Raw genomic sequence first — 23013 nt, forward strand, 5'->3', positions numbered from 1 at the left:
ACTTTCTATAGTTAATTGTTTAAAGTGCACAGTCTTGCAAAAGGGAAAAATATCAAGAAGGTTAATGTAGAGTGAGCTAATTGCAAGCTGATTACATTGTGCAAAGCAAGAGATATTACTTGTGTTACATACCATCACAAGGACTAGGCTATTCCACCCTGCTGCTGCAGCAAACAAGCTGATTTGCTAACAAAGTGGTCAGCTCGGGCACTTGCACAGCATCTCGGTAGGTCCACAGGCGACTGCTTCCCATGCAGAGAATCTCAAGCTCCATTTTCCAATCTGATTACACGGCTCCTTATTCCAGCAGCCTTAAACCTTCATGGCAGTTTACCAACATTTTCATCACTTTTTCTTTTACAAAGCAAAAGAACTGATAAGCTCTCAGGTACCCGGGATTTCATAGTCGATGGCTGGCAGGCAGCCAGCTTCCCTCACAGCACAACTGTTCGGTGCCACAATGCAAAAAGCACACTGAATTTAACAGATAGCACCAAACTATTAGAATTTTGCAGTACATACAAGCAGGCAGCATGTTTCTGTCTTTGCAGATGTAGACAGTTCTGTTTAGTCGCATTTACAGCATGCCTAGACCCGAAAAGACGGGTTTAAAAAAAAAAGAAAAAAAAAAAAAGAAAAAAGAAAAACCAGAACAAATGAAGACAGAGTGCTGTCACTAAGTCGATCGCACTGCAAAGTGTGCGCCCAAGTTACTTCATTGCAGTGCTGCCAAATAACCAGGAATTAGAGACAATACTAATAACTTCTGACAAAAACTTAAATTGAGAAAAAGAAAAACAAATCGTCAGATTAATTGAAAGTGTTTGACATAAACTGAAACATTATTTTAACATTAAAACAAATGGAAAAAAGAGACACTATTGTCTATTTTTGGCATGTGAAATGCTTACATGAAGCATTAAAATAGCCACAAGATATACCTGGGTTTACTTATTCTCTGTCTCAGAAATACCACTTGAATGATGAAAGAACAAAAATACGGTTCATATTGGCAAATGTGAAACATCTTTATAAAATGCTTATTCAGATGTATATCATGTACTGTCTAAAAATCTGAGGTACACAGGAAGAATCATAAATATATATGTCAATTTATATATATATAAAAAACCAAAAATAACAGAATGCAGAATGAGAATTCTGGAAAGAGCTTATCCTACGAATCTTAAGGATTCCAACAAAAAGAAATCCATTAAAAAGCAAAGAAGAAGGAAACTGCCTTATTTTTGCTTAAAGAAAGAGACATTATTATTAAACCAACAAGTTTTTACTTATTGCTAGTGAGGCTCACTCTCCCATTCGAAGAAATTTGTTATCCATGTATTATTTGCATAATGCCCAGAACAGCCTATATGGAACTAACGTAACACGAAGTTAATAGTGTAGAAAACAATTCCCCCATGCCCCCCCAAGCAAAGCTTTTTTTTTTTTTCCCCCTCAAGCAGACCAAACTGAAATCCAAAGGAATACGACCCCTAAAGTATCCTTAGAAGAAGAAATGTAATTTTGCTTATCATCACTTTTAACATGACGGGATGGGGGTGGAAATATGGAGGGTAAGACAGTGAGTTATGGAGGGAGGCGGGGGGGGGAAAAAGTACAACTCAGCTGGCGTGATGGCTCAGTACTCCAGATCACCAGTGCATTGACCCCCTGTATCTCTGAGTCATTAGCTGGAATCCCAGCTCTGCCTTTAGGAGTAGGGATTTGAACTCGCACACCGATGCGGTGCGATTCAGGAGCGGGAGCGTGCCAGACAGAGGGGTCATTCTCCTCGGTGCGGAGGAGGCCAGCGGCCCCCGGGGAGGGCAAGGCTGGATGAGTGCCTGTCGCCCGGCGCAGGCACTGGACATGCTGCTGACTCAGGCAGGGCCACTGACAGGCACCGCTGCGTCTCCCCATCACTCCTGGATGGAGTGGGTTTAGGCCACCAGTGCTGACAGGTACATGCAAAATGCAGGGGGAAATTATCAACATATCCTCATGTGTCTCTGTGTGCATGTGCGTGTGTGTTTGTGTATATACATCTCTGTGTGCAGCTATACAAATGTTTACATGTATTTATGGAGACACACTGAAACAGGCTAAATTGGCTTCTCTGCAGCCATACATTGTGCTCAGCACTGACAAAATATTCCTACACCAATTCCTCTCCTTAATACAGCTACAATTTTATATATATGCATACACAGAGGCTATACACGTATGTCCTATACACACATCCTTCACATACATGTAGTACTGTGCGCAAGTAGCTTTATCTTTAAAATTACATTTGCTAATTTACACGGAAATTTCATCTCTGATAAAATAAAAACCCCACATTTTAACCAGCTTCTAATACCAACACATTATTCCCATGAATGATTCCTAGTAAACTATTTATTACAAGTGTGAGGTTTGAGAGGGTTTGTTGCTTGCAGATGCAGGTTGTGGGGTTACCTTTTTTTTCCCCCTCCTCCGCCCCCCTTTTTTTCCCCTCTATGATTTATTGGATGGTGAGCAAGCCCACTTAAACTATAGTTGTCTGTATGAATCACTAATTTTCATGTTTCTAATTAAAATGTAAACAGTGTAATGAAGACATCAAGTTTTTAGGCAAATGTCTCTTCCAGTGCCACTTGGGGTATGGTAATTACTGAAGCAGATCTATGGATGCTCCCGAATCCTCTACAAGTCCAGATTAAAAGCATTACTGCTAAACCTTGCTTTTTACACCAGGGAATTGTGTTCTCTAACCTATTCCCAGTTTGCTTACAGATGCATATCTGTACAAGCCTTTATAACTAGTCATTAAAAAAAAAAATCAAAATAGAAGTTTATCACATAAATGGAACAGTTTGTGGGGAAAAAAACATGATTTCATTTAAAATAAAATCTGATTTTGCTTTTATGATTACACATAACTAACATAATAAAACCTGTGCTGAAAACTTATCATCTCTTCCTCCAGAAAAATAGATTAGACATTACTAACAGAATTTTTTAAAAAGCAGAAATGATATTTCAAGCCCGTATTAAAATTACAGTTGTCCCAAAACGCTTGTTTCACAGTCAATTAATTTAAAAATATATTATTCAGGAAAACATTAATAAAGAAGAAATCTATTCACTGCGAAAAAATGTAAATGGCCACTGCAAATACAAAATGCTTGATGTGCAACTGAAAATCTTTTGTCATATTTATTCCAGCCTTTATGTCTATATCTGAAATTTGTCAGAATTTATCCTAAAGCAAATGACCTCTTCTACATTTACCGAAGGAATACAAGTCCTCTCCTGCTTACAATTGTTAATTGAGCCTGTCTGCTACAGCATCCCTTTCCTCTCCAAATAAGCCAGGATACTTGTTTTACATATTTACTGCCAAGCACTTGAACAGTCCTCTATTCTATTATAATACTGGGGGTTCCCCCCCCCAAAGATTTTTTTTTCTCTGTACTGCAAGTAGTTAAAGCTGCAATCCACAGTGATATAAAGCGTCTAAAATGCCTAGTACAAGAGGAGGTTTTTCTTCCTCCCTTCCTGGACTCGAAGTCCATATTCTGACTGGTACAGCCAATTTTCACATTATTTTTACATAAATGCTAGACAAGCATGTCTGTGTTGCTAACCTGGATCATGAAGATGAGAGTGCACAGAACGTACGTGTGCCTATGTGCATGTGCGCGTGCATAAACATTTTAGTGGGTGGGCCACCATTTCAGTTCTATTTTACTAGTAAAGTATTGTACACAAACATAGGAATACTTCTCAGTAGAAATATATATATATAGGATTTCAGATCACATCAAATCATAAAGCATCTTGTCTCTCAAATTGTAAATGCCTTAGCAGCATAAAACAAAACAAAACACTATTTAGGTGTTTCCTTCAAATGTATTGTTTCAGCAAAACCAGATTTAATTAGACAAATAGCATTTTAAAGGCTACTGCTTTATAACATGGTACTCTTGAAAATGATGGGGGGTTGCAAGTGAAAACACCATTCTCATTTAGCTCTGTGGTAAAAAAAAAATTCCACACACACACATGCTAAACATTCTTTTTTTTTTTATTACGGATTGAGACAATGGGGAAATCTTACGTCTTCACAACAGTTCCAAGGCCATACTAATCAGGTGTAATTTTTAATGAACACTGACTGTTTGGTCCTCATTCAAGGTATTTCATTAGGAGGTTATTCATTTAAAATAAATGTTTCAACCATATCAAGCTGTAACCTTTCTTGAAATGTAAATGAATGGTTTAAATGAGAAGATTAATAAAGAAGGGATGTTCCAATTCCAAGCATGGCATGCTATGTATTTTTAAATTTGTCTATGCCAGATGCTGTCAGTCAGAACAAAAAACTGTCCAAGCAGACAATCTGTGCGTCTGAATGTTGATCATGTTGGAAAGTAAAGGGGGAGGGGGGAGAGAGTGTGTCAAGGATTCATGGTCCTTCATCTTTGCAGTAGAGCAAACACGTCTCTCAGTATAACGACAGACAGCTGCTTCCACTTTCTAATGTGCCCTAACTTAGATCACTGAAAGAATTGTCAGCACTCAGAGAAACACACAAAGATAACACAGCCAGCTGCCATGAAGGGGGAAACAGCACAGCTCAGAAGAAATGGGATTTGTTCCATTTGCATGATGCTGGCTCCCTTGGGCCCCTTTCTTTCAAATCCAAAGCACAAAAGACAACACTTAACATATTTGCTTAAAGATGACAACCTCATGTTGATTTCATTTGGATGTAACAGTGTCAGGATTACAGATATAAGAATATATTATATCTGTAACAGAGACTGACAAATGTATCCATCAGTGAAACTGTCTGATTCATCTGCTTATACAGCCATTTTACCATCCCAAGGGTGCCATCTAAGTAGTAACTTTAGAAGACTGAAGGTCTAATTTTATTACACCACATTTCAACCTACTAAACAATATTATTTCTAAAATAGATCATTTTTATTGGAAGTCTCCCTGATGAAAAATCCAGTAGACACCGGAGAATTTATGAACTGTATGGGTCCTTTGAACTCAATATACTGCCCATTTTAAGCAACTTTCTTTATACACGATCAAAACCTGAGCTCAAATAACTGAAATTGAGTTAAAACCACAGATGCTAATGGTACCTATTTTAATATTACATCATACTCTGTCGCTATTTGAATATCTGCTCTTTGGCAGCTTGTCACTATTGAGAGTGCCTCTCGTTACAGTTCTGCATCAATACAAGAGTTTCTTCAATAGAAACTCTATGAATAATTGTTGTTCTTCAACACACTGATCAGCTACACAGCCTAATTTTTGGTTGAGGGTTGGGTTTTTTTTTTTCCCACTGGGCACTCCAAAAGTCACCTGGAAGTGACTGAAAGTCGAACACACTACTCATCGCATTGCGCTGCAGCTGCAACAGAAACCCAAAGGGTGCGTGTTTGCAACATCGCCTGTCTGCATAGTTTTATGGACCGGCCTCTTTTTTTAATCAGATGAAACAATTAGGCCGTGGATAGACACTCTCTCTAGTTTCAGGCGCATTACACCAAACTGGCTGTCAGTGAAAGTATCCCCACTGCCACCCCACCGCCACCCCACCGCCATCGAGTGACTCTGCATAATGCTCCCTACGCGAACTGCTTTGTCTAGAGGAACTCGAAACTGCTTGTTGCTATCTGCTGCCACCAAGAACTGCACTGTAATTCACTAGATTGAAGTTGTTTTGTAAAATGGAGTTAACTGCTGTACGTGGAATTTCAGTACAGCAGATGGTTACCAATCATTATTTTCAATTTGTTTAGTTTCAAGCAATGGGGCTGGTTGGGAGGAGCAGTGAGGACAGGAATGGGGAGAGGAGCGGGGTTAGGGACGCTGACTTGCAATGCAAGTAGTGCTAGATGGCACAGCATCAAAAGGAGGAAAAAAATAAGTCTGTGCTCCGAACTGCAGCAAAGCTAAGCAAAAAAAGAAAAAAGTACAAAATCAGATTTTATACACCTATATAGATTAAAAAAATAAAGAATATGACATTTAAAGGGGGCACCGACTGATCAATCATTCTTTGTTCAAAAGTTACCTTACATTTTAAATACGGGAAATGGACTTTAAAGTTTCCAAAGGTAAATTGTCTCTATTCACATTTTGCCATCATTCAAGTTTAAATCACTCTCTACTATAAGTGGTTCAGTTGTTGAACTGGAAATGGAAAAGGAACCATTTATGGACAAGTGCACATGAGCAGAAATTAAGCTGTAAATATCTGGGCTGGGCCATTATTGTAGTGCAGAAACATCTGGGGCTGAAACCCAGGCTGGGCCCCATTCCTTCTGTGTTCAGGTAATTGCTTAGATGATTTATAACTTACTGTTTCTATTAAAAATGGTTTAAAGAGAAATTTGGAGCCTGAATTCTAAAATGAAGATGGCTTTGCTCTTGCTTTCATTTGTTCAGGAGGAAAAAATAAATCCTTTGCCATTTTTCTCCCCTCTCCTACATTTAAGAGGTACAATGTTCCACTACAAGGACAAAATCCACACTTTTCTAAATTCAGGCCAAAGACATGACACATACCCTTTCCAGCAACAAAAATTGGAGACCTTCCATTCAGCTCACATTTGAGCTGCTCAGTGCTTTAATACTTCCCATCAGAATTAGTTTTGAATTATTTTCCCCACATAACTACTTTAAAAAAAAATCCTATAAACTGTATCAATAGATTCACAGCATATTCACTTGTCCCTGCTATTTTGATGCATCCGAGAGCCAGTTAGCTCCTCCTGCCACCATGATGCCACGGGTGATGTGGGCAGAGGTCCTCCAGTGGGCACCCCCCCGGCACCCAGGAGGGTCCACAGGCACCGTGTACCTCATGAGGACATTTCTGGCTCCAGGACTTGCTTCCCCCCACTCACTTCAACACAGCCTGACTTTTTTGGCTTTCAGGATAAGCTGTAAAAGCCACCCATTTGACTGGGTGGAAGAGAAAAGCCTGGAATATTGGGGTTTGGAGGACAACAATAAGGGATATGCTTGGGTGATACCAGTCCTCTACTGGCAGTTAGGAAAAAAGATTACTCTCTCCTAGGCAGAACAGCAGGGACAGTCTCTGACTGTAAACAACGCTATCATCAAAAAACTTGGTTATTTAAGACTGACCAGACACACTAACTATATTTCCAACCCTTTTCCATGACAGCTAAAGTTTATACTAAGAGTACCCCTAACCCTGCAGAGATTAGGTTTGTAAAGGGGTTAACCATGCTGCCCTCCAGGTGTTACACATCCTTTTTTATTGAGGTTTTGGTATGTTGGGCAGTTTACTGCACAGCTCCAACACGCAACACCAAACGACGGAACAAGTTTGCAACCTGGGTGTATGCCAAGGTTGAAGTGACACACTAGTGACTGTCTCAGTCCCTTGGGAAAAAGTGGATTAGATGAATCACAAAAAAATGTCACCATTATTTCTCCAGTAAGTTAACTATCCGTTGGCCACAGGTGATCAAGACATAAAAAGCATGACCTAGCACTTTCACAGACTGTGCTCTTAGAGATTTTTTTCCCCTGCATCTCCATAAACTGTGATTGTCCTTAGACCGACAAAACCTTTTTGACATTTTGAGGCAATGGAAAACTCTGCATATGGGGTTGCATCAACTTAGGACCATACTAAATAAACCTTCCAAACTGTTCATGGGTTATTATCAAACTCCTCCAACAAAATTTGGTCCGGTATCACCTGTAAAGCAGATACCATACACTTCATATACCAAACAGCTTTTTAATTTTTTTAAATTACTTTTAAAGAAAAGGTTGGAAAGGTGAATGGGAATTGAGCATAGATCTCCTGATTATAGACCAGGTGCCCTACAAAATAAATAAACCCAATCCCCTTAACTTGTGCTGGATTCTTTCTCAGTTTTCCCTTATGCGTACAGAGATGTGGAAATTCAACAATGCAGTTAAGCTTCATGGCTCAAAAATAAATGTGCAGCTAAAATGCTGTATTCACGCAATTAAAAAGCAAAGTTTGCCCAGGGTAACAGGCCTATCTGTTCAACTACACAGAGAACTTAGTGCAGTCATCAGCACGAGATACTTTTCCTCCTTCTAAAGTGAAATGTGGTTGGAACATGTACAATTCAAACTGGCAAAATAATATTTAAAAATGCTCAAGCTGAAAGTGCCCAAGTTAAACCAGTACACTTTTAGGAAAGGTTGTATACTTGGTTAATGATACTCTGTAAGACAAAATTTTCTTAAATATTTATTTCTTCCTAAACATACCCACATTCTTAGACCAAAAAAAAAAAACTCTGGATTGGGGCATGTCTTAATTTATGGTACCAAATCCAAGAATACTTGCTCTTTTGTTCTACTTTAAGTAGATCTAAGAAAAATTTGAAGCAGACTATCAGATTCATTTGAATTATTGGAAACCCTCTGATTTCTAATGGTGATATACTGGAGTAGAGAACCACGGTCAAATGTTTGAACTGGAGAAGAAGTATGACTTCACATATATACAGACGTTAGTAACAACAGTCCATAGGAGAACAAAAAACTGTAAGACGGCATTTCACGAGAGAAAAGGGTCGAGCAATTGAACCTAGGTGACTGGAGTAGGGTTAACTGGGTTTAATCCCACCTGAATTATTTATTATCTAGATTTTAGTATATAATAAATTTTAGTAGCTAATTTTGCAAGTCTCAAATACTGTGCACTGGCTTCCGTAGTCTTTACTACAGTAAAGAGCAGTGTATACCTAAAGAAAGATTTCTACCAGGTGAAGGAATAACTGTGAACCACATGATTATACCATAGTGGGTTTGAGTCTTTACTTTCATAAAGATCACCACTAGAGGGGAAAAAAAAAAAAGCAAACAGCATAACAAATACAAAAGCCTTCCCCCAGATTAAAAAAAGAAAAAGAAAAGAAAAGGAAAGCAAACCACTTATTGTAGCAAACCTCCGGGAATAACGAGGAATACACACAGAGATTTTATTGTGCAACACAAATGGGATTCTCTCTGTAGGTGCCAGCGTTAAAACTTTCTGAGATGGTTGTGGGGGTGAGGTTCTGGCAGAGGAGGTTATTGGCGTGCCCTCTAGAGGCTGGATGTCTGGCCAAGGAACTTTTCAGCAGCTACTAAAATACAGAGGAAGCTACCAGAGCTAGACCTGTAAGTGGCACTTACTCTTTTTATTTTGTAAGTGTATTTTATGTACTCCAAAACACTGTAAGTATTAATACAGCAAACAAAACCTCTAAAGGATTCCTGTCACGTATAAATACATGCATAAACACAAGATATAATTGAAAAAGTCTTTGCTTAATGAGCTCATGGGTGCTTTGGCACAGTGCATAAAATGCAGATTTGAAATTTTAAGATGATATATCAGTTCCCACCGTTCGGCTTTGGAATCAAAATAAAAAAAAGACCCAATCCCGAACCTATTCAGCATCAGTTCAGATTCAGGTTACTCTTACTCTAACACGGAGCCACACCCTACAAATAACAACGATAAATTTTCTTACCACCCACCTGTGTAGTTGTAAAGTGTGGATCTTTTTAAAGGCAAAAACATCTCAGGGTAAAACCAGGGTCAAATTTTGCATTGGCAGTAGGTAAAAAGCTCTAATATACCTAGTCAATCATACACTAGTTGAAATACAGCCCACAGAGCGCTTAATAGCTCAGCCCAACAAGCATATCGCCAAGTGGAATTTGGTGCACAAATGCAAATGGATAGATTTTTTTTTTCTTAAACTGTACATGATTTTTATCCTTATTATCTTACTACTGACAGCAAGTAAGTCTTATTACAGCTAACAAGGAAACAAACTTGCTTGCCTGAAATCCAGCATTGAACTACCCATGACACTTTAGAAACTGTACACTAGTAAATTATATTACAACATAAAAGAAATCCCTGCTGAAAGTAGTTATCCTATAAGTAACATGGATATACAAGGTTTCACTTCATTCAGTGCCTTTTTACCACATAATGAACACATTAATAGCTATCCAGTCACAGTCTTTTGCTTAAAATATTTACAAAATACCCCAATTTGATCCTGGTTGGTATATATAGTAAAAGGAAACACCACAAGAAAATAGTTATTTTCACCTCTAAAAGGATAGTTAAATGATAAATTAACATCATTAATGAAAATCTCATTATTGCAACTACACAATACTATCGTGCCTATTCATACTTAATTTGCTTGTAGAAATTACATTATACAACACAGCACATAATCGGTTCTGATTGGGGGTAGAAGAGAACCAGTTGTTAACTATGACTAAAATGACCAGTTTTCCAGCGCAGTTGTCTTCTAATTAAATCTAAGTGTGGAGCACAGTCATTGAGATATGCTATAATGATTTGCTTGGAAGTATTTTTCCCTTTGGTTTTTTTCCCTCTGCTTATCAGAATACCTTACACCTTTCAAAACTAGAGCCGGGGGAAAATAAAATAAACCCAACCTGCTTCTGGCAGGTGCCATGCCAAGGCATGTATTACTCACCATCCTTCCGCCCACATTCAGGAACGCAGCTCATCTATTTCTTAGCTCTTCCCACTAGCAGGTACTAACTCAAAAGCTCGGAACTGCACCTCAATTGCTATTTCAAAAAGACAAGCTTCTTAATGACAAACCAGACTGCCATTTTATTAGCAGCAAAATAAATACGGTTGTAGTACTCAATGCTGCATCAAGCTCCAGTGATTGCAGTATTTACTGTTAGCTGCTGGGATTACACCCAAACCCAGTTCTGCCCCCAGCTGAGCATCCGACAATGCCAGTACTGTACCCACGAGCAGACATCCAGAGAGCCTGGCACCCCAGGAGCATGTTCAGCGGGCACAAGTTTCTCCCCAGTTTATGGTTACTATTTTCTATAAGATCAGACTTAGAGAAGAAATAACTTCTTATATCAGAGTGTCTTATCTTTACAATGAAAGACTGCAGGTCACCTGGTAGAGGACACAACAGATATTAAAGTGATTATAGCCTTGATCTTAGTCAGAAGATAGAATTACACGTGTGTTGGTAGAGATGTCAGTAAGACCATGCAGAATGGCACTTTTCTGTGTTTTAGAAGCGTAGTATTTCTACATTTACTATATTTCAAATACAAAATAGTTTCACAGTGGCAGGGTAAGATCGAGAGGCTGGGAACGGGGTGGGGGGGCTGGGGGCATGGGTAGGCAGAGAGAGAGGGGCACAGAACGGCTTTGAAAAGCCAGGAAGGAGAGCTTCTGTTTCTCTGCAATGGGTTTATATCAGCCAGGCTTAAATAATGGTATTGCAAATTGAGGCCCAGGGGAATTTGGAGCGTACAAGCGAGCTTTTGTTCACCAAACCCCAAAAGGTATGTGGGAGATTTGGGGGTTTGTTTCCATTTAAATGGCATATGTATTTCTAAACCGTAAGTTAAACTATTTTGCTCTGTTTATTGTATGGCCTTGCTCATCCAGTACCTGTTAGGAAAAATATTTTTCCTAGCCAATATAGTGACAACTCTTTAAAGTAACAATTATCTGTTACTGTACTTAGCACTTTCATTTACTTCCCTTCAGAACTTCCGAACAAGGAAGAAAGCAAAAAATCTAATATAATAGTAAACACAGAAGCTAATTAGTATGTTGTGATTTTAAAACATAGTCTGTTATCAGAAAGCAAAATAGAAATCTGTACTAAAAAAAAAAATAATTTCCTGAAGTCTTTAAAGCAGGTGGACAAAAACGTAGGCACATACAAACATACGCCTCTACTCCCCCCTCCCCACACACATGCACAGATACAAAATTGGGTTAGTCCTCTGTAAATAGGCTTAGCTCCTGTAAATATATCTCAGGATTTTAGGTGTACTTTTTCACACTGTAAGTTTTCTATACGAAACCAGTTTAATCTAACTCCCTCTGATTATTATTAGAAACTCATTATTTGAGGACATCTATCTTTACAGTAACTATGCACCGTTAAGGAGCACAATGCCCATAATTGTTTAAAAAAGCCATGGGGGGGAGGGGGAAGGGAGAAGGGATCAGGAGGAGGGAGAAGGTAACTAAGGGAGATTTTGCAATTAGAACAGTATCATCTACTCTGCTTTTTGCTCCTTGGAACATTTACAGAGTCACAAACAGAGTGTAAAGTTTTCTCCATCCAAAATCACAAATGAGGCATTTGTTACAGCTCTACCTAACACACATATTTTTGTCCTGATGAATTTAAAAGGTGTTCTTACAACCACCAGGAAAAAAACCAAAAGCCCTTTTTAGTCTATCATACAGCATTAATACCTCAAGAGGGAGATTGCAGCATTTAAGAAGTACAAATGCCTACCATTTTCTAGGGAAATTCCTCACAACACCCATCACCTGGCTTCTAAGATTTGTTGCACACCTGCATATCCAAAATCAATACAAACTGCAGGGACTCAGCGCTTCTGATAACTGAGCACCCAAAAGTGGAAACCTGAATTGCACTTGCTGAGATGCAATACTATTCGTGATGTTATCTCAGCCACTCAGAGCCTTCAAGCTCAAACTGCAGCTGTTGTAGCAGCTCTGAAACGGAAAGGAACAGTAACTTTAGCTAAAAGGGACCTGCCTGTCATGAATGGAAGCAACGACTTTTACTATCTCTAAACAGCTGACATCCTGGGGGGGGGAGGGAGTCGGGGGGAAGTGTGTTTGCTGAATACTCAATAACAAAACATCTTTCCTTAATCAGTGGTGGAGATTATTGCTCCAAATGAATACTAGTGTCGGTTTGTCTGTTGTTCTGTGCCATATGGATAATCTGCTTGGTGATGGAGGAAATATCACACTGTGACTCTTTGGACATTTCTAATTAGTGAAAATTTTAGAAATGTCATTCATTAAGGCACTGGTTATTCACAGTCTCTATAAGCAAATGATGAGATATATTTTACCTACATCTAACTTAAGAAAAAATAATAATCTGAAAACAAAGGCTTCTCAAACTTACTTAACTATGTCTCAACAAAGACATTCCCTGCACATTAAGGCCTTTGCTACGACCGTCGCAATGACAAATGCTAGGGGCCAAATAACAAGAAGTGCTTCGTACCTCTTGTTACACAGGATTCACTGACTTTCAGCTTCAGCTCTCTGCCAACACTAATATTAATCTGACTAATATATTAAATTTCTTCATAGGACTACCTATGGTATCAGCTAAATTAATGCTACTGCTGAAGTTTTTTAACTGAAAGCAGAAGAATACACCAGTGTTGTAGCATAAAGACGCCTACACAGGGCAGGAGTATGAAATGAAATTAATGAAAGTCAAAGAACAAAGTGAAAATCAATGATTAAAAAAAGGTTCATTGCTGCATGAAGAGTTTCCAAAATATATTTATTTCAGCTTTTATCGAAGGCAAAGAGTAAGAAATAAAGAATAATCAGAAATTCTATAAAGACAGGAAAAATTACTATCTTTAAAATAGAGTATCTGCCTATTTATAGTATGTTCAATACAGCACTAGCATAGATATGTAGTTAATATAAAGCTGCAGATCTAACACTGTTAAACACAAACCCACTTAATTTTGTAAATTCAGCTGAAGAGTTAGCAAATTTACAAATCTCCTTCTGTATTAAAAATAACTGAATCTTGCTAGTTTAAACCAAGCAATTTTCTGACTGAATGGGGATATCTAGTTCACAAATTATCGCAGGTGACTTTAAGCCTATATTACTTTCATAAAAACCAATACACGATATTTTAATTTTGAGTTTCTCTATTTTAATCACACAGATGACCTGTCAATTAAGTTTAAAGATCTTCAGCACACTCCATATGTATTTTAAATAAAACAATTTTATAGAGTGCAAGAAAGGATTCATATAAACATATTGCCCAAACTGAGTTTGCGTACAGCAACATTGCACTAATCTTTCAGAGCTGCAAGAAGGAACAGAACTGTATTCATATACTGAGAGTGTATTTCTACAATACTGTACATAGCAATGTGGTCCACAAATGCCAACAACAAGGGACTGAAAATAGGATCAATTCTTTTCCTCCTCAGAAACAATCTTGTAAGCATCTGAGTTCTCAAAGACATAAAAGAATAGTTACTTTTCTGAGATCTTTTGATATTGCTCTTCATGGTGGAGCTATCCACGAGTGATGGGAAAGATCTCTTTTGAAAGTAAATGGTGCACCTTCAAGTGTGTTCAGATACATCTTTGCTGTTCTTTTCTATGTTTCTCAAGTTTTACTTGAAAAGGATGCTTGATTTTTTAAAATTTGGTTTAGGTATCACAATGGGATACCTTATATCAGTCAGTGCTTGCAAACCTTATTCTCCCAGCCTAGAATCTCACTGTTTCTTTCTCTGTGTCAACACAAGAGGCTGAAGTAATCAGAGAGGGCTAAAGAAGACAGGGAACGTTAACCTGTGCTTTCTCAGAATCTGTGATGAGTAAGTTCATACTTTCAACATGAGCACACTAAGCCGTAAGGTATATAAATAGCTACTTTTCATCCAAAAGCACAGCTATCACAGAAGTTTGTATAGCAGAGCTATCAGTTCATAATATTTTAAACGTCAATATTGATACTATTGCCAAGGATTAATAATTTCTGCATATAACTTTATCATTCCCATTCACCCTCTGCTGTCACTCAGTAATATAAAGAAATTGTTGGTTTTTCCCCTCACCACGTCTCCAGAAGAAACGTGCACAGGGTAACATCTGTTGTACTGTCTAGGAATAACTTTGCAGCAGTGCAGTTCTCATAGTTTTAAGTGATTATTCAAGCTCACTGTATAAATGCCTTTTTATTAATGACTTGCTTGTATGCTAGAATGGAGGAGACAGAAGGGGAAAAACCTCTCAGAGGAAAGCAGGGGTGTTATTTCCAACATATTAAAAGGCAAACAGCAGTTGTTCTAAATCAGGCCAAAAAAATAAAACCTTGAATGAGAGTGTGCAGATACGTTCCTGCCACAAACCCCTGTAATCCACCAGGTCCAGCCCCTTCCCCCATCTCCTCTCAATATTCATTTCCAAATTCCATTCAGATTAGCAGGAGTTACACAAACATGCATTAATGTGTCCCTTAAGTATTTTATCACACTGAAGACGAGAAACAAAAAGTTTAATTATGACGCGTACTGGAGAATCATTCATTCAGACCCTGCTTAATTAGATGCGAGACAGCTATCTTAGATCATGCAGTTTGACCACAGTATGCTCTTACTGCTAGAGTATTAATGCAAATAAGATACAGATTACTGAAACCAATTTATCATCACCAATCTATAATCAGCTTGATACATGCACACATTCAAAAATATCACATGAAATAAACTGTGGCATACGTCTTCATGCATTGAGCAATTCATATACAGAAAATTAACTATATGCTCTAACAAAGAGTACATAACACATTAAAAGTAGAATACGAAAGGGTTAAAAAGAGATAACAAGAAGTTCAAGCAATACAGGATTTCAAGGAACCTGGAGCAAAAATGGACTTGCATCGCTAAAGTTTGCTATCGCATCAAAATAATCTCAGCATTTTTCTCCACGTCACTTTCAGGATATTTGAAATTTAACTAACAACTTACTGGCAGTAGCTGTGCTATACTTTAAAAGAACTGAGAAAACAGCTTCTCAGTAACAGTTAAATAGTATGACTGGTAATTGCTATTTCAGTGTTTCACGGCACATCAGACTACATACTCGATAGACTATTATAAAAAAATTAAAAAAAAAATCAGCCAGTGACATGACAGTCATCTATAGTTGCATTATTTTTAATTATAGCTGAGACAGATGAAACTTTTTCCCATATGCAGAAAAACAGTTTAAAGAACAAAGTTTTATTCCATTATTTAAATATAATAATGCATGGCTGTTCTTTCTATTGTACAAATACAATAGCCATTGTAGTGAGGAGTGTTGCTTATATGATTAAACAGATAGTTCAGTATTATGATATGTTTGACAGGTACCGTTACTAGCACTATAGGAACAGACACACAATATTGTTATTACCATACTGTGTGTGCCAATACCTCGTAGCAATATAACTCAGCAAAAGGGAAGCACAGACTCTGCATTTTCATCACTGCAGACTTCTCCATATGCTCTTAATCAGTGGTGCTTTCTGCAGATTACACTTTCTAATATTCTTTGTATTCTCAAACTGACCTGTCGAAGCCTGATCTCGCCCCCTGTTTCTCAAGACTTTGGTAACCAAGACTGACCAACTATTTCTCTTTCCATTTTAACCTCACTTGTCACACAGCAAGACCAACATCAACAGGTATTTAGAAGCAATAGTAGTGAAGTCCACTTGTATTTAGTAGGTTGCTACAAATACAAATTACCTTCTAAGAAACGTAATACCTATACATGCATTGTCTGTAATATGCTGATCAGGGGGTGGCAGGTACAATTATTAAAGGAAATCTAAGGCTTTCAGTCCTTTGACCTCCATTACAGTCTAGGACCCTCTGCTCCTTGAAGGATAAGGTTGTATTTGTCGAACCTATGGTAACATACTGCAAGTGGATTTTCTCTATTCTGTACTAGCTATCATCATTTAAAGGAACGCAGTTTGACTACGGGAGATGCATACATTGTTTTTAGAATCAGAGATTTTTTTTTCTCTTTTTGTTTTTTAAGAAAAAATAAAAATTGAATGATCTTAAAGAATTGTCTTTATGCTTGCATTTCTCACACACTCTATAAAAATATCATTGACATAGGGTGAAAAGGTCACATGCCTCACAGAAATGGAGCCAAGTACTCCAGTAAGGTTTTTCACCTGGAAAATATCCCTATAACTAATCCTATGTATTGGAAAATTTTTATTATTATTTTAGCAACAAAAAAATCTCCAGGCCTTTTCCCAGCCTAGAGTTGCCTGAAGTGATCTTTCCCATAAGGAAGATAAGTTTTCACTTAGAGGATAGCATCTCTAGCAGCAAGTTTAATACTCTGCAACAATATCAGGGATACGCAAACCTGAATTTACAGCTCTTCAAATTACTTTTATAGCTATACTGTTCATTTTGGATCAGAGGCTTATCTAAAATTCCATATATTTTGGTAGCCATAATATCTGATTTAAAACAGCTTCCAATAAGCCAAAGAACAGTACTAAAAAAAAAAAAAAAAAAGCCACAAAAAAAGCCACAGCGGGCTAGAGTCTGGGAGCTGTAAATTACTGCAGCTCCTTAAGGCTAAACTATTTTACACCAACTAAGGATTGGGCCCAATATGCACAATTCCACTTCAAAGTTGATTTTTTTCTACATGCTTAGTGCTTTGCTTCTCATCTGCTCTGTTAATAACACATGAGAATTTCTAATTAGTTTATTCCAAATTCTTTTTATAGTTATTTTTATGCCATTTCTTATCAATGACTTGGGAGGAGACAAAAGTGCTGATTGATCAATTAATCAAGCTTTATTGACATACAATATTCCTCAATACTTCAGAAATGTCTGCAGAACAATTTCCTCCAATCATATTATCAATGAATCAATGTAAAACCCCAGTAATTAAATTTATCAACTCGGTATCAATACATCTAGCACTTTATGAAGTATTATGCGAAGTTTGTTCTCTTAAGGGATATATTGATTGAGGGCAAAGAGCCAAATATTTCTATTATTAGATCTGGGAATGCCAGATCAAAACCCAGTCTGTTATAAACAACATACAAATGTTTCATATACACAGATCTCATGCTGATTCTGTACCATTAAACCCACTCTAACAAGCAGATAAGCCTATTAATTGATGATTAAGACTACAGGAAGATCAGTCATTATATTCAATGCTTCTTGTATGCATTCGTTGAAAAAACATATTGACAGGAACTGTACAGAATCATTTTCCTCTAGGAATTATATTTTAAAAAAGGAGACCATCTAAACAAAAGCAGATTTCAAACCTTGTTCATGCAGCATAAAATAGCCTTAATTAATTAATTAAATTTTGAAACTAAAGCTTTGCAGTCTGAAAGAGATTATCACAACTTTCTCCATCGTCTATAGTAGTTATTAATTGAAAGGTGAACAATAAAGCTTAAAGATGACATATCTGATAAGAGCCATATTAAAAACCAAAACAAGGAAGCAAAACCACTATCCAAGCTTTTTACAGTTTAATTTTTAAAGGACTAGCATACAAACTATTCTGAAATATATTTTTAGTTGCTATCCCTTACTATGTATGCGTAAGCAAGTAGGGCACAGAAGTTCGGGAAGTGCCATTTTATCAATTGTAAGGAAGAGAGTAGTAGGCTTTTTATATCAAGAAAAAAAAAAACACAGAAGAATTTTTGGCTCTGCTTAAATAAAAAAAAGTCTTAAAGAACAGCTAACAACATAAGACTGTCATTTTTTTCCCCATGAACTGTATGATGAAGATATCAATAACACCACCAATCTTCCTATTTCTAAAATAACGCTAGAATAAGAGAAGCAAGCATCCTTGTGCTTTCACAGATGTTGCAATAAATAAAAAACAATTTGATTTGAGTACTGAAGGGATCTTATTATGAAGGGGGGGAAATAACAACAAAAGCCCCAAACCCACTAGATTCGTGTAGGAGTCACATCCTGTTACAAACATCAAACAACAATGAGCCTTTATTACCATGCTATGATTCCTTCATTTCAAACATGATTAATTAGCAAGTATAACACTCACCAAAACTCCCACCACGCTGCTTGCTGCCTATTTGCAAATGGGTCTCTATCAAGTGTCCATAAGCAGTACTAGTCTCATTTATGACACTGAAGAAAAGAAGTCAAAGCATCCAGCTTTAAGGAAGATTTCGCTCATACCTTAGCCAAAAAGAAAAGAAAACAAAACCCCAACAACAAACACTAAAACCTCCTTTCGTCAAAAGGATTCCTTGCTAATCCAAACACAAACTTCATGCAAAAATGAAAAACTTTTCTAAAAAGTTGCTGAACAATTCAAATGGTTGAAAATAAGTAGAGATAAAAGGTCAGTTTAGACTTTGTTTTGGTTTTTTGTTTGGGTGGGGTTTTTTGGTTGTTTTTTAGTTTTGGGGTTTTTTTGGTGTTTTTTTTTTTTTTTTTTTACAAAGCCTCAACTTTATATTCAATTTGAAATACACTGCTTCTGTTGAGAATGAAAGTGTGGTTCATATGTCAAAAATGGAAACAAAAAGAGGATGAGAGGGGGAAGACACACTTAACAGGACTCTTAACGTGTTTTAAGCTGTGCAAACAGGTATCTTCAAATGTACCTTACTTGCAATAAACATTACTTTAGCAGTAAAAGAAACTTTGCTTCACGGGGAGGAGAGGTGGAAACTAAGATTACAAATACAGAAGAAAAAGCAAGACTGAGATGAGAGCAAAACCCCTCTGAAATCACCTTCTCAAGCTGAATTCTACAAATACCATCACAAAAACAACAGAAAAAGGTTCAATTTGGAAGCAACAGATGTATTCCTAAACAAGAAAATATCCCCGATGAAATAATGCATGGGCACACAGAGAGAATCTCTCAAAGTATGAAGAGAGATGCCTGTGTGGCAAAGCTAAAGTTTCAACGTGAAAATAAAAATTAGGCAGACGATCGGAAACCTCCTTGGTTTACCAGCTCTGTATCACAGATACTTGATGATTTTGTCACGCCCAGAGCAGAGTCATTTTTAAGTGCAAATCGGTCCTACTCTCTCCAGCTTTTTCAATTTTATAAATTTGGGATCAAAAACATCAAAGCAGCCTCCACTTCGGACCTAACTTTTAGAGGATCAATGTGACAAGTCACTGCTTGATAGATGTTTCTCTTGATAAACGACTTGTTCAAAAGAGACATTGTAGCTTTCATTTCCTGACCACAACACACTTTTAATTTGCAACAGCAGAGCTGCTGGAGTGTGACTAGTTCCCACTTTCCAGCCTTTCAGGATTGTGGCACTGTCAGGCCACATACACGGGCAAAACAAAAACTCAGAAAGAGGTGCATCCGCAATAAGAATTGTAGTGAAACTTTTCCTCAGACAGGAACCTGATTACATTTGATTTCTCCTAACAGGGGGCTTTTAACCCCCCCTCCCAACCACCTCCAGTCCCTGACATTTTAGGGAAGGGGGGGAAGAGAGGAAAAATCATATTTGGAAATATATACCTAAGTACCATAGTATATACATAGCTCCCTAATAGTGTCATGTTTATTATACATATAGATATTACAGCTACTATAATTATTATTATTATCTGGGAATCGCATTTAACAGTCCAAACCGTCCACACCATCCAATTTCAGCTCTCAGCATACTGTCCGATTCCCGATTTAAAATTTATAAATGTAATATCCTCCTCATCACAAGCAGCAGTCCAATCTGCTCTGAATATATATTACAGCTTTAACATCACAGAGGGAAATCTCCCATCTGGCAATCACATTCGCTCCAACAGCTCTAGGAAAAAAAAAAAAAAAAAAAAAAGAGAGAAAAAAAATGTTCCGCTCTCGCTCGCTCTCCTCCTTAAAACATTTCTCATGGCAAATTATGTGCATCTAAAATAAACAGTTGCCTTATTGATCGCTTCAAAGTCAACAAGTTCTAAATGCAAAATGCAATCAGATCTTTTCCATCATATAGCACCCAGGATATGTTTAGCAATATAGTCACCTACAGCACCAAAATAGGGGTATACATTGTGCAACTGCTCTCTCAATTTCTTTCTTGCATTCAGATATGTTATTACGAGAGATCATCAGCCGCACATGCCAGACCTCCCCCTTATCCCAAACACACACACGCACACACACACACAGAGGCTCGCTCGCTCTCCTAGGGTCTCTCTCCATCCTTATTTGTTGCTACCACACGCAATTAAAAGTGAACGTACCCCCTTTCTGGTTGCACAAAACAGACTAATAGTCGCTTCTGTTGTTAGTTCCTTAGCCTTAATTGCATACCTAGAGGTGCATCTACTGCACCACAAGGAGATCTGTTGAAATTCCCCATGCTCCATTTTATCTGACTTTTTGGGAGGAGGGGGTGGCGTGGGGGGCTGGAGAGTGACCGTTAAAATGAAGCCAGTTTCAGCACCTGATTATTTCGTTCTGCTACACGCTGAGGAAGAGCAGTGGAACCAAACACTTGTAAATTGAGCATAAAATACCACTTATTAAATAGTATTAAATATTTGGCCACAACAGTAGTTTTGTTTTGTTTACATGCAAAGCATTCCCCCACCCCACATCAGTTAAAACCTCTAGCAGATGATTACGCTGAAAGTAAGAGAGGGAAAAGCAGCTGGAGTTCAAAAAAATACTCAAAAATTATTAGTTTGCAAAAGGAAAAGATGAATTTTAGGCATGTATGTATGAGTACGTAGACATATAGGTGTATATATTAATTGCTACGCATTTTCCCCTTCTCCAGTTACCGAGTTTTACTAATTTACATACCATTGGAGTTCAGTGGTGTATATAGTGCACTGCTAGTAACATGCAACTTTAGGTTTTACAACTGAGATCAATACAATGGACAAAACTAATGCTATAATCGAAGCAGAAATGATAAACAAATGATAGCAAGAGAAAAAAATGCTTATATATATACACAAGTGAAAAAATACTACTAAACATTAGGTATTTATTACAAAATATTTGCATGCAGAGTCCTCGGTGCGTTATCATGCTATTTAAATTTGTCTTTGCTATTTAGATGCAAAGGAAGTAGATCCCAAAACGGACATACCATAAACACTGGTGCTACTGATCATTTCTTGCTGGCAGCACAAAAAGCTGAATTGGATTTTTCACAAGCAGGAATTCCAAAGGTTGCTTTTCATTAAAGCCACTTTTCCTCTCAGCTATCAAATGTCACTGCCTTGAAACGTGGGCCCTTTCGTCAGGTATTCATTTAACCTACATGCATATAATTAAGTGGGAAAGCAACATCAACAAAAAGGGGATCTCAGATCACAAGAGAAGAAAGAAAGGGGGAAAAAAAGCACATGACCAGGAATGCAAGTCCATGTCAATTTCACTCACTCCCATTGAAACTAACAAGAGCTCCAGGGAGGATAGTAATAGGATCAGTGGATTGTATATACCATTAAATTATACATCTTTCTCTCCCTTCCGAGCCAACAATACGCCCACCACGCTGTACCCCCTCCAAGATGATGTGCTTACATTTTACTGCAACAGCTCCTCTGACATATTTTTTCCCCCCCCCCCACCCCCCCCCCCCCAGGGTAATTTCCTCGAGGTTGGGGACCAGCAATTTAAACCTAACTTTTGTTTTGCGAGATTCTTATTTGCACTTATTTGCTCAGAAGTTAGTTGCCTCAAAGTCCAGTCCCACGTTACCTGCAGTTTATTATTTTCAATGCAACTTAAAAATAAATCCAATTAGGAGGAGGAGGAGGTGGGGAGGGAGCTTGCAATCGCGAACTCTTAATCTGCCTACTATTGTTGGCAATGATCAAGGAGGAAAAACCATGCACCGCGATTGTATATCTGTACTTTCCAGACTACGATTAGGAAAGCAGAGCGGAGTGTTTAGTATCAGAAAATGACTGCGAATTAGGCAAAATATTTAGGGCACGAGCGGGCGATTAAAAAAATACGCGGCTGTCTCGGAGAGCTTTTAGATTAAATAAAATTTAAAACGATGGTAGGAAGACTAAGGGGGGGGAAAAAAAAAAAAGAAAAGATCCTCTTACCTGGAGATTTGGTACAAGAACCCGATAGGTTAGAGTAGCATCGATCCGATGTGTTTGCTGATGAATGGGGGCTCGGGTTAAGTGAAGGTGCCTATGATTTGAAATCATTCCAAGTTTTTGAAGGGAAGACTGACTGCAGCCTCTGCCATGTTGGAATTTCAAACCCAAAACAGCTGCTTTGCAAGGAGCCAGCATGCCAGCAGCTGGACGCCTGCGCAGAGCGCCGCCGAGCCAAATTCAAATCACTTTCACGCGAAGAGCCAAAGATAA

At 37.8% G+C, this 23013-nt stretch overlaps 1 protein-coding gene across 2 annotated transcripts in view; it reads right to left on the reverse strand.

The window, feature by feature from the left end:
* The window catches only part of FIGN (fidgetin, microtubule severing factor), a 101407-nt gene extending 78469 nt beyond the window's left edge, over window positions 1–22938 (reverse strand). The window contains exon 1 of one of the 2 annotated variants that reach the window (XM_035896251.1): window positions 22744–22938. In XM_035896251.1, the coding sequence (XP_035752144.1) occupies window positions 22744–22938 (195 nt within the window). The remainder of the gene's footprint in view (window positions 1–22743) is intronic. The other variant, XM_009640741.2, reaches the window with a different exon arrangement.
* Between the last annotated feature and the right edge of the window lie 75 nt (window positions 22939–23013).

The sequence above is a fragment of the Egretta garzetta genome, unplaced genomic scaffold, assembly GCF_000687185.1.
Source record: "Egretta garzetta isolate BGI_Z169 unplaced genomic scaffold, ASM68718v1 scaffold16, whole genome shotgun sequence".
Lineage (NCBI taxonomy): Eukaryota > Metazoa > Chordata > Aves > Pelecaniformes > Ardeidae > Egretta > Egretta garzetta.